The sequence below is a fragment of the Vipera ursinii genome, assembly GCF_947247035.1.
Source record: "Vipera ursinii genome assembly, chromosome: 2".
NCBI classification, from domain to species: Eukaryota; Metazoa; Chordata; class Lepidosauria; order Squamata; family Viperidae; genus Vipera; species Vipera ursinii.
The window spans coordinates 188,306,782-188,320,291 of NC_139513.1; the positions used below are offsets into that span (position 1 = coordinate 188,306,782).

General features: G+C 36.3%; 1 protein-coding gene across 4 annotated transcripts in view; it reads right to left on the bottom strand.

Annotated features, from left to right (window-relative positions):
* Positions 1 to 13,510, bottom strand: part of SIDT1 (SID1 transmembrane family member 1) — a 79,089-nt gene that overhangs the window by 34,470 nt on the left and 31,109 nt on the right. For all 4 annotated transcript variants that reach the window (XM_083351871.1, XM_083351870.1, XM_083351873.1 and 1 more), the window contains 6 exons: positions 10,943 to 11,036; positions 6,045 to 6,116; positions 5,436 to 5,529; positions 4,430 to 4,467; positions 2,687 to 2,758; positions 811 to 959 (listed from right to left, as the gene is read on the bottom strand). In XM_083351871.1, the coding sequence (XP_083207997.1) occupies positions 811 to 959; positions 2,687 to 2,758; positions 4,430 to 4,467; positions 5,436 to 5,529; positions 6,045 to 6,116; positions 10,943 to 11,036 (519 nt within the window). The remainder of the gene's footprint in view (positions 1 to 810; positions 960 to 2,686; positions 2,759 to 4,429; positions 4,468 to 5,435; positions 5,530 to 6,044; positions 6,117 to 10,942; positions 11,037 to 13,510) is intronic.

Genomic DNA, 13,510 nt, shown 5'->3' on the forward strand with positions numbered 1-13,510 from the left:
GGAGCAATTAACAATAAAATGTGAAAATGTAGGGCCAATTTGGTGTACTGCTTATGGTGCTGGCCTAAAAACCAGCAGACTGTGAGCTCTAATCCTGCCTTAGGCAGGAAAGCTGGCTGGATGACCTTGATAGAAGGATGAAGGCATATTAGGTATATTCACTGTCTTGAGTTACTTATAGAATAATAAAGGTGGAATTAAAAAAAACTAATAAAAATGATAAATACAATGAAAATAAAATAAGCAATACTATTCAATGCTAATTATAAATAACAAATGAGAACCTGATTAATTAAACCTTCTTTGGGAGCCAGACATTTATACCTGAGAAGCTTTTTTTCAACAAATCTTTTTGCAGGAATACTCTGATCAAAAGTTATACGCTGTGGTTTCTTTATGGTTTGATTAAAAGTGTGTCAATTTCTCGGCACATTTTCTCACTAGAGAATAGCCTATTCTACAAAAGTCAGAATCACAGTGTTTCCTCACATACATCTGAGCTAAATATACTGCTCAAAAAAATAAAGGGAACACTTAAACAACACAATGTACCGTATTTAATAGTAGGATGTCTTATCTTGTGTTCCCTTTATTTTTTGAGCAGTATATTTACAATCCATCATGTTTCAGAATATTTTATTCTTTGAACATAAAGAATAATCTATACAATAATGTGTAGATATGTTCCCGAGGCAAACAAAGTTTTAGATCTTAGATTGTTGCACTTCAAATGATAACTGCAATAATGTAGAGAAAGGATACCTAAAAATAATTCCTTACAAAAATGCAAACACCATTTGCAAGAGATACCTTAGTGCGGATTACGTTCTTGTTGCTTTCAATTTCAGGCATAGTGTCAAAATCACTCTCCTCTTCCACTGAGCTGTCTGTATCACTGCCACAAGGAGGCCTACGATCTAGATTTGATAATTCTTGACCTCCACTGGAGCTTGATTCATCTGAAAGTGAAAATTGTGGTACAAAATTTGGTTGCTTTGTTTATTTTTATGTGAGTCATGTACACAACATTATAGTAGTGTTGAAAGTCTTTCTCATAAGACATGAATAGTGAATATTGGTCTTTTTAATATTGGTCTTTTTAATACTGCCAAACAACAACAAATGCAAGCAGGCAAGGAGTATCTCTTCAATGTCTTTACTGCCCCATCAGATCATATCTTCATAATTTTAACTTCCATCTACATTTCTGCTTTTTACATGGGTATGAATTCTGCCCTTGTCTCCATTTTCTGCTCCATCCCTTTGCCCAGAAATAATAATTTGTATGAGAACTTCCTTTTTCCTCATAAGAAGTAATATTTTTAACAATTAGCTTACTTATTTATATCTTGGAGATAAATTTTAATTAATAAAATTTAAATTTCAGTAAGGCAAATGCCAAAGGCCAGTTGTAGCACATAATATCATGTGTTGCTTTGTCACCCCATACAGAAAGCAGGCAGGGATGAGTTTTCCCTCTAACCATGGATTGGAACACTGATGGTGTTGAAGTATTCCTTTTATATAGGAAAAGAGAAGGAGAGAAAATGGACAAAAGCTGCAGAGAACTTTTCACCTAGTAAAAGGCATTTTTCTGCTTTTGAGAAGATATCGCCAACCAGAAACAGTGATGACAGCCCCAAATGGGCAAGAATTGTTAAGGAAAAGTGAAAAAAGAGAAGGGTGAGAAAAGAGTAAGGAAAGGAAAGAAATCTGAGTTATATTTAAGAGGAACAAAACTTGTTGAGGTTCTTAGATGGAATTTCTCTTTGATAAGTTTCCATCTGTTACATCTTGTCTTGCCCTCAGGTGCTTTGGAGAATAGGTTGACTTCCCTCTTCTTTGTGGCAGCCTCTCAAATATTGGAAGACTGCTATCATGTTACCCTTAGTCTTTTTCTCTTTGTTAGACAAGACATACTCAGATCCTGCAAATGTTCATCATATGTTGCTCTTCTCTGCACTCTTTCTAGAGTCTCAACATCTTTTTTGTATCATGGTGACCAGACCTGGATGTAGTATTCCAAGTATGGTTTTAACAGTGCAGTATATACTGGTACTACTATTCTGCATGATACTTCATGTGCTCTTGATACTATTCCTCTATTGATGCAGTTTAGGACTACATTAACTTTTTTGGCAGCTGCAGCATACCTCTATTGCTATCTCTGTCTCTGCCTCTATGTAGATAGATAGATAGATAGAGAGAGAGAGAGAGAGAGAGAGAGAGAGAGACAGACAGACAGACAGACAGACAGACAGACAGACAGATGTGTTCATGCAGACATTTCATTACCAAATTAGGTAATATCATCAGAGCTACTGCTGCTGAAAATCTTGTCTTTGTTATATACAGCATGCACCACAGCCCTTCCCATTTTACATGATTCTTTACATGACTAACAATTCTTTCCAGCTGTGAAACGCTGACTGCCTCCATATTAGACAAAAAGTGTAAAAAAAATATGTGTATGTGAGAAAAAGAACATAAAAATCTGGACAGAAATGGATACAGAAATGGACTAAAACAAAAATACAGCAGAAAAGATGAGAAACAAAACTGAAAATGTCAAGCTCACCCTCAACTTCAAGCAGCAGCTCATAAACAAAAATGCACTATTTTTATTAGCTAAATACAGGATACAGACATACCAAACAACATCTCTGAAACTGAAGAATTACTATACCTATAGCTCCATAGCTGCTTCCTTCAGGGGTGCTGGCAGTGATAGGATGAGAAGAAGTCAAAGTCCCAGGACCTACAAAGTAAACCAACAAGGAATATTTTTTTTTAACTTCTGACTGTCCAAATGGCCCAGCAGACACGATAACCAACTATTTAGAATTGAGAAGAGATGTCTCCTTCCATTTGGCTTTAGGCATTACCAAGCAGTATGCCCTATCCTCTGTTGCTATCAGATGATGACAACCCATCTTTATGAGTAGCAAATACAAAAAAAGTGGAGGATTTAGGGATGGATCCTTCAGGCTGCGGAGACCTCTTAATTTCCACCTTTCCAGTCTCTTGGCCTAACCCAGACAGCAGAGAACAAAATTCCCACTTTGGGGAAATCAGAATGCATAATTCTGTCAGACCCCAAAACTGCTCATCTTCTCTCTCCTTTTTTCCGTCTTTTTGGAGCCTGCCATTATTGTTGGGGGGGGTACATTCATAGTGTTAACTTTCATTTTCTTTTTCCTTTGTCTGGCCTCCTTCTTTGAGTATGGAATATGTCTCCTTATCTAGGAGACAGTTACAAAGAAACGAAAGCTGGAGAAGACCTTGAGATGCATGCCTACCATGCCAGACAGCCACCCACCAGGCCACCTGTGGATTGGCTAGATTTCAAACAGACATTATGACTTTCTTGCTCATATAATTTCATAGTTTTATCATCTATACCAAGGACAACTATACATCTCAGTACAAAAAGAAAAATGAAGAAAGAGTCAGGGCCATTGAAATTACAAAAATCCCTTGATAGCTGAGGCTGCTTGTTCTTTGGTGAAAAAGTATCAACAAACACCTTCCTCAGCCCTCTGGACGAGCATGTTGGATTGGGCAAGGAAATGGAAAAAGGCGCCTTGAATAATTCATGTAAGTTGGCTACATTATACTAGAAATGACCTAAGATGAAAATCAGCAGAATCTAAGCCTAAATAGAATGAAATTGAAGAGATTTCAAGTGTAGTGATATTGTAACCACCCTCGGTACACTACATTTTTGCACCATGTAGAGTTTTGAGCAGACCTATATGTTAAAATTCTGCTGATTTGTTTTTCTGGAAAAAACAGCAAATTTTAATGATATCCAGGATATATATTGTATCTGATGAATAAACATCAGATGGGACTTCTCCTGACTGGCATACAACCAAAGAAAATTAAGAAGTTCAACATAAGATTTTGATAAATCAGATGGAATCTCTGGAAGGAGGATGGGAATAGCTTGGAATTGGATGGGTCCTCACTTAATGACTGGGTGGGATTTGGTTAAAAACTGATCAGGGATGGTCAGGCTTGCCATCACTAAGTGATGTAGTCAGTGACTTTGCACTTTACAACCGCATCACTTAATGATGAGAGAGAGAGAGAGAGAGAGGGAGGGAGGGGGAGAGGGAGAGAGAAGATGGAAAAAGAATCAAATTGATGAGTATTCCAGATTCTATTGCAGAAAGTGTATGAAAATTAGGAAATAACTGAATTTAAAGATAAACATTCATATCATATAGTCACTTATCCCTTATTTGCACTTTCTCTAGGAAGTTGGCTCCTTCAGGGCATCAATCCACAGCAACGATTATACAGAGCCCAACAATTTCCCCCACAAAATTTTTTTGATGTTTAGTCCAGTTGGAAGACAGGACTTAATAAATCATGACATGTCTTCCAATTCTATAACAGCAACACAATATATTAGCATAATTACCATCATTAAGTCCTCCAATAGATGTTTTCCTATGAAATCTGAAATCAAACACAAATATAACCATGTAGATATCATCAATATCTCTAAATAGTAAGAGGCAAGTATTTATCATAAAAATCTATAAAGCTTATATAATAGTTATTTTAAAAATTGGCAAGATCACATTGAATTGGGTAGAGCTATTGACCACTTTCATTGTAAAATACTGTTGCTAAGAAACCAACAGCTACTTTGGTACAAAGGTTATTATTCAATAATATATCCTGCACAATTTGGATTTATAAAACGATTTCAAGCATCTGATGCCTTTTGATTGTTAATATTTATTATCCTTACAAAAAGGTAATTGTAAAAAGCCTTTAGTAACATATAGAAGTGATATTTTTGGTTACATGATTTTTAGTTAGATATTAATTTTAATTATCTTTGCTTGGGTGATTATGAATAGGATTATCTCTTGTTATGAAATGGAAAAGGGTACATGTCAAGGGTGCCACTTATGTTCATCTATATTTACTTTGCTCTTGGAACCGCCGATACGTTCAATAAAAAAAATGTGAGTCATTCTAATGGAACAATATATGATATTTTATGAATGTAATCTATTATATGCAGAATATTTTGTGTCTTTTAAATGATTATCAAATTCTTTATCATTTTTTAGAGATTTTTCAACAATATGGTAAATATACAGTTTGTTTATTATTTCTGTGACAGATTAAGCAATTTGAATGCTTGTAAATATGGAAGAAGGACCATCAGAAAACCATTTTGTCTCTATGCTATATTATAAAAGCAGTCACATTTATTGATATTGTTATTCTACTAATGTCATCACAACCTTTCATCTATATATAGTACAAGAGTTTTTTTAATTAATCTATTGCAACTTCTCATAGTCCAAAGCAGGTGTTTTGCCTGGACCCTATGTTATGCCATCATGCAGGCCTAAACATTTTAATAAATGGACACATGTTTATTAAACAGTGCTTAATGTTCTTTGTACCTGATGTACTGCACAAATCCAACCACTAGTGCACCCAGATAGAAGGAGAAGAAAGTCAGAAAACTGAAAAGGATGGCATGTATATAAACAGTGCCTAGGAAAAAAACACAAGGATGTACCATTAGTAAATGAAGAAATTATAGCCCATTCCTCTGCTACCATGTTGTTCACTCCTCCAATTTCATGTATTTTTATTCTTTTTTCTCCTCAGTAGACCAACATTTGAAATAATGGTAAATGCTCACTTCTTCCTTTTACTATGCGCAATCCTCAATATTATTCTCCACTTGGAAGACAGATTTGTAAATTAATTTGCAATCAAGACTTTGACATCTCTTCTATTCTGTGGTTCTTAGGAAAAACATGTCTTCAAAATCCAGTATTTGTACTGGGAGTGAAAATCTGCGCCAAATGGAATTACAGCAAACTGAAGGATGAGAGAATCAAATGATCACTTAGCACTTGCAAGTGTGCAAACTCATAATATCACCTGAGTATGTTATGCATTATTTTGTACTATTTTAATAAAACCATATGTATAGTGATAGTAGGGGTTCATTGATTTTTGTTAAGGTTAACAAAAGAAAATACAGAATTATGTTTCAAGACCTTTAACTGAAGGCAACACTGTCACTTCAAAATGCTTCATTCGTTTGAGGTTCCATGTGTAGTTAGCCTTTCCTGAAAAAGAGTAACATAATACATACATGCATGTACATACATGTGATTCGATCATGCAAAAAGTTTGCAAATCATGAGAACTGTACTAGACCATGGCTTCCAGAAAGAGAGAAATCAAAATAGTTGAGAATTCTTGAATGCAGAGAGGGGAGCAGGGAGAGGGAGGGAGAAGGAGAGGGAGAACATACATTTGCTTCTGGCATTGAGCTTCCTATTCTGTATAACTTTTATTGTTTTATCAATGTATAAAATACAAAGAAAAATAAAAAATAGGAAATTAAAGGAAGAAAAAAGAAAGGGGGAAATAAAATATGCGGTACAAGGGAAGAAAGAAAAAGGCGTTGACTTCCGACTCTTTTTAGCACAATAGAAGATAACAACATTCCGGACTTCCAGTTTCACCCTAAGTAGAGTCAACCCATGGAAAGCTGCGGGACCAGACAATATTTCTGGCAGAGTGCTCAGAGGATGTGCAGACCAACTGGCAGATGTTTTCACCGACATCTTTAACATTTCTCTGAGCACCACTGTTGTCCCAAAGTGCTTCAAGACAACGATCATCGTTCCCATGCCGAAGAAACCATCTGTGTCTTGCCTCAATGACTACCGTCCCATTGCACTTACTCCCATCATCATGAAGTGCTTCAAGAGGCTTGTCATGAGGCACATAAAAACCCTGCTGCCCGTAACATTGGATCCACTGCAGTTTGCATACCGCTCAAATCGTTCCACCGATGACGCCATCTCTACTACACTCCATCTAGCTCTCACTCATCTAGAAAACAAGGACTCATATGTACGTATGCTGTTCATAGACTTTAGTTCAGCATTCAATACTATTATTCCCCAACACCTGATGGGGAAGCTCCCTCTGTAACTGGATCCTGGACTTTTTGACTGGAAGACCTCAATCAGTCTGGATTGCGAATAACATTTCTAACACCATCATAGTGAACACTGGGGCCCCTCAGGGCTGTGTGCTTAGTCCCCTGTTGTTCACCTTACTGACACACGACTGTGTAGCAATGCACAGTTCGAACCACATCATTAAGTTCGCTGATGACACGACCGTGGTGGGTCTCATCAGCAAGAACGATGAGTCAGCATATAGAGAGGAGGTGGAGAAGCTAATAGACTGGTGCAAGGCCAACAACCTGTCTCTGAATGTAGATAAAAGAGATGGTTGTTGACTTCAGGAGGACAAAATATGACTGCTCTCCAGTGAACATCAATGGCTCCTTCGTGGAGTTCATAAGGAGCACCAAATTTCTTGGTGTTCACTTGGCGGAGAATCTCACTTGGTCCCTCAACACCTGTTCCATAACAAGGAAGGCCCACCAGCGTCTTTACTTTCTGAGGAAACTGAGGAAGTCACAGCTTCCACCACACATCCTCACAATCTTCTACAGAGGGACTATTGAGAGCATCCTGAGCAGCTGCATTACTGTCTGGTTTGGAAACTGCACCGTTTCGGATCGCAAAACCTTACAGCAAATACTGAGGATGGCAGAGAAGATCATCGGGGTTGCTCTTCCCTCTGTCATGGATATTTACATCATACGTTGCATCCGTAAAGCCATCCGGTTCACGCGTGCGATGCTTTCGGTTTGTGCACGTGATGCTTCCGGATGCATAGGAACAGTCCGCTTCCTGCCGTCCATTTCTTTCTTTTTTGGAGGACCCTGAAAAGGGTCAAAAATCACCCTGGAGGGGCAATTACCGAGAGGAGGACTTCCCTGCGATCGCAGAAGGGCAGCAGCCCTCTGCTTGAATCCGGGACAGTCTCTTTTGGCCCAAAGAAGAATAGACCATCCATAAAGATGGCTGATCACTAAGCCGTTCCCTGCCGAAAGCCAAAAGCACTACCCAGCACTAAGAAGCAATCTGGAGGACCTGGGTGAGCCTTTACCTTTCCTATTCCCTTAACCATCTTCCTGTGGGACTTTCCTGAAAATTTCTTTCCCCATTTTTTGAAAAAACAGCAAATATCTACTCTGGGAACAAATCTTAAAGCCTTAAAGCTTTAAAAGAAATTTAATTAATTCAGCAAAGAATCTAAGCAATTTTATCTGTATTTACTAAAAAGCTCCTATTTTTGGATGGGGATCCACTATCCTATTTTCTCTCTAAGCTGTGAATTAAGGAAAAAAATTGGACTAATGCTACAAAAGTTCTATATTAATTTGGAAAAAAAAGAAAGTTTTTACATTGCATTTTATGTTACTGATGACATCTTGTGGCGAAACCTGGTACAGCAAGTAAATTTCTCCTGTTGTGACAGCTGACTGAATAACAGAGCTGTCCTTGACATTATTCTTAAAGATAAGTGTGGGAACACCTGGCACTGGAAACAACTCTTTTGGAGGTGGATAATCCTTGATTCTTATTAAAATAGCCTCCATGGAAGATTTAGCTGCAAAAACCCCCGAAATGGATGAATATATCCCACCACTTGACTATAAACTGATACTGGACACGATTTTGGCAATGACAGAGCAAACTAAAGCCAAACTGCAAGAAAAATCTGACAACTCAAAGCCACCAAATCAAATTCTGACTTTAAATGAGGAAAAGATAACCCAAAACCAAATAGAAGAAGTGGAAACTAACACTAAAGTAAGAGATTTCAAAGAACAACAAAAGCAACCTACAGAAAACCTTAAGTCCAAACTTTAATGGCAACTACAAAACTTACAACTCAAAAAGCAACAGCACCTGAAGAAAGCAATACTAAGAGTGAAGATACTAAAGGCCTTCAAGTACACTATATTGAGAATTCAACTATTCAAATGACAACCATAACACCAGCTACTACTTTTTACCTAACCCAGACAGAATTGGAAGAACAAAAAGACTTGACTGATCTAATGACAACTATATTACATCAATCATCAAAAACTGAACTATCAAAGCAAAACTACAATGGCTACAAAGGGGACATTTTCCTTGCAAAATTGACATTTGGATACACTCCCTAGATTCAAATAAGGGGTATAGGAAGAAAGGAAGATACATTTGAGAATTTAAAGATGCCAAGAGGGAAGCCTGATTGGCACAAAAGGAAGGCAAGAGTTAGATTTAAAAAACTGAACTTGTTTCTTTTTTGGGATTCCTAAAGTATAAAAATACCTTTCAATGGATTAAGGGGAATCTCTAAAAATATAACTGATTCTACATTTAGCTTTTAGATCTGTAAGGGAAAACAAAAGTAAGAATATAATTCTGAACTATATTATAGAATTTGGAATGATATATCAAAAGATAGTATTTTAACAATTGATGTACGGTTAAGATGACTTATAGAATATATTAGTTGTTACTTTTGAACTATATTATAGAATTTAGAATTTTATATATAAAAGATATTATTTTAATAATTGTTGAACGCTTAAGATAAAAAATATACTTCTAATAATTGGTGATTTGTTAAGATGAAAACTAGACTTTAATGGTAAAACGTAAGAATGTTTTGTAACGAACAATGTAAGTTTTGTAGACAAGAGAATTATTCTTTATTGAAATAGGGAATTGTGGGTTACCTGAAAATTAAACTTTCTTTTGTATACTATAGGCTATTCTAGAATATTCTATTGCAATTAGATAAAATTTTAAACAGAATATTGATATGTATTAGTGAAAATATATTGAAAATTTTGTTAATTGACTAGGTTACAACTAGAAGTGTATTAACTTGACTATTTTGACTATGTGATAACTAAGGGAATCAGAGAGGGAATCCTTGTTGATGTAACCTGAACTATTTACAACTTGTTATTTGTTATTTTGACTACCCAACCACCATATTGCTTCACAAATACATGTATATGTAAATATTAAAAAATCAATAAAACTTGGTTTTAAAAAAAAACTAAAGGAATCCCAGTTCCTTCTGTAGATAGTTGAAAAAACTACATTCCAGGGAAAAACCCTTCAGGGATCCCTCCCTGTATGTGTCATCAGTTGGCCATCTTTTCAGCAGAAGTGGTGCATTAAGCTTCCAATTTATTTATTTATTTATTTACTTAAATTTATATGCCGCCCTTCTCCCTAAGGACTCAGGACGGCTCACAACAATAAAATTAAAAAAGAACAAACATAGAATGAAAATTTAAAAAGAATTAAACTAGTAGATACAATGATACCATGACAATTTAAAACCCAGTAGAAACCTAATTAAATTCTGGAAAGAAAGCCTTTAGAGTAGGGGTTTTCAAAGTTGGCCCTTTTATGACTTGTGGACTTCAACTCCCAGAATTCCTCAGCCAGGGCCAAGTTTGAAGACCCCTGCTTTAGATGCTGCTATTGAGGTCTAAGTACCTCAAGAAAGAGTTCCCAACTAAACTGCCATTCCTCTATCCTAAATAAGAGGAAGCAGCCTTAGTAGGCCCAAAGATTCGCTATTATTGCCATAGTGATTTGTATAGGGCACACTCTGTTCCTGAATCAGAAAGATAAATATCTGAGCCGCAACTCCTTGTATCGTGGAGGCATCTTGACTCACACTATCTTACAAGTCCAGATCAGCATGAAAGGTAGTCAGAGCAGAAGACACTGCATTTAAAGTGACCGCTTGGGTAGCCTCACTACTTCATACTTCAGCCGGTGTGTCCTCAAAGTGTCTTCATAGAAGTGTGCCCATCTGGAAACTCTTGGTTACATTTCCCAGGACCTAGTTTGACTTCTTTCAAGGAAATTACATTTTATGTAACAATTATAGTACATGTCTCACTGTGATTGCCATGACAGTCTAGAATAATAACAATGTCGAAAACAGAAACATTGAGAGATAGTATTCATCTTGGTCTTCTTGATCATAAATCACCTACCTTGAATGGAGGGTGGCCTTGAACCTCCACAAGCATAGTCCTCTGGCTTTATGACAAATACAACAAAAAACTGTTTGCTTGGGAAGTCCTTTTTCTGTGCAATAAAAAACACAATAACTTTTAATGCTGGTAGACAACTATAGTTAGGAAAGATAATTGGACAGTAAGGGAGAAGTGAAGGGGGAGGCAGTTGATCTCCTAAATAAGCCCTAACAGGCCCACTTATCTTCTTGAAATAGAGCAAATTTTAATTCTTCTAAAATCCATCAAAATAAAAGCAATTATTCTGCTCTTTCACTGTTGTGAAGTCAGGGGGTTCTTTTAGAGATCTTGGCAATAAGTGAATAAATAGCAGTGACTGACACACACAATGCCCAGAGAAAGAAAATCCTGATTTATTTTTTTAAAAGTCTTTTCTTGTGAAAGAGGAAATGTTTAGATAGAAATTATTCAGAATTCCAAAGGTTTCGCATACAGTAGCTATGATTGGCCAGGGGTTAATCTAAAACAACAGAAGATGTAAAAAGGAGTCTATTTCTAAGCTGTATTCCTGTATTTTTTAGAGAAAAATAAAATCCTGCCAATATATACAGATAATCCAACATCAATATATATTATTATGCACATTGCAAAAGCAGGTCCACAGATGAGATATTGTGACTTATACAAAAATGCAAGATCATCCTGTGTCCATTATTTATTATGCCCATGTATTCTGGCACAAGAATCATGTGTCACAAATATTCTTTGCAGAGTTGACTAGATCCATATGAAATCAAGTGACCTTAATTCTAACAAATTTCTCTTTCTTGGATAGTACATTCTTTAAATTGCCTGTAATATATGCAAAATGGAAAGAAGCCTAAGAAGACTGCAAAATTCTTATCAATAGTCATGGCTGGTGCTCTTTCACATTATTGTTTCAGGTTTTTTTTAATATAATTTAATGCATTTTCAAAAAAAATTACAATATTTGTTGTATTTTGAATTTATGATTGTTCTAGGAACATAAGCAAATCAATAACATTATTTCAGTTAGGATTCCTAATATATATAGTAACAGCAGCTGCATATCTTACTCAGCCATAGAAAGGTCTGGCTCTGAAAGAGGAGTCAAAGAGGCCATTTATGTCAAAACTGAACAGCACTCTCTCAACAGAAGGGGAAGGATGTGACACCATCTATCTTCTATCTACAAGACAGTCCTTTCAGCAGTTCCAAGAAGGCTCCACACTTATTTGCATTACTCAGGTCAACCTGATGACGCAGATAAGCCTCCAGGTGGCATCAACAACTCTCTAAAAGAATGCAGCTGTCTTCAGGGAGTATAAATCCTTCCATTCCCCACAATCCAGTCACAGCTGAAGAAGCTTCTTGGATAAAAAGCAAAAACGTCTTCAAAGAGAAAAAAGAAAGTCTAGTTGACTCGTGAAAAAGCATCTTTGGGTCTAGCTCTCTACAATGCCCTTTTTTTACTGTGCTAGATGGAAGATAAAAGAAAGATCCTCTTCCAAGAAAATCTGTAACTTTCAAGATGCCACCAACCATGTGATGGAATAAAGTCTTCTGCCTTCAAGGTCCCTTCCAGCTCTATGATTCTATGTCTTCCTTTCCTGCCCATTTTACACAGCCATCTGCATTCTCCCAGGCCATACTGGCTTATTGTATATGCTCTTTGAATGTAATTCCCTCTTAACATAATGCTGCCATGTTTTGCATTGCATAGTCTGTAAAATTTGCCAGGTAGTGTGTGCCAGCTAAGCTAATCAGTCATAATTATTATCTTGCTATTTCTTAGTTATTCAGTTCTATAGTTTTTTACCACAACTGAATTTTAATATGTTTTTGCAATTATAGTATATTTTATTGTATTCCACACTTAATTTAACTAAATTTTAATTCTAGTTAACCCTAGAGGTTTTTTGTACTTCTTAATTTTATAAGCATTTGCAGCTTTTATTTTGCCATCTTTTAACTTTACCTTTTAATACTAACTTCTATCTTTTAACTTACTATCTCCACAGGCTGTTTTCAGGACAAAGCTGTTAATTTCATAATCTCTATGTTTTTACCTCATGCTAGTTGAAGACCATAATAAAATGTTGTATAACTAAACATTTAAAATAAAATTGGAGTTAAGGTCTTATTGCAGAAAAGAGGGTCTTGAGCTTCCAAGAGCTTTAAGTTATCTATTTCAACCCTAATTCTTTTCTAAGGAAGGACATCATGACCCTGAAAAGGGCCATTTGGGCTTTCAAAAGTTGGAACACTTGGTGACCTCTGGAGCTGCCAAAGGGGTGAAGAGGGCCATGATTCTGTAGCGATCAACATTTTTTCAAAACTCCAAATATGCCTCTTGATGCAAGATCACCGGCTATCTCTGGTTTAGTGACCATGCTCTCACTAGTACTCCTAATGAAAATTAACTGCTTGACACTTCTCAACTGCTTGCAGGTATGTTTTTGTGTGCACATAGTGTAGATGCATTCAAACTCAAGAAAACGTACAGCATTCTTATATGTTTTTTCTTAAAATGGATTCCTTCTCTCTCCCTTTCTTGGATTTGTC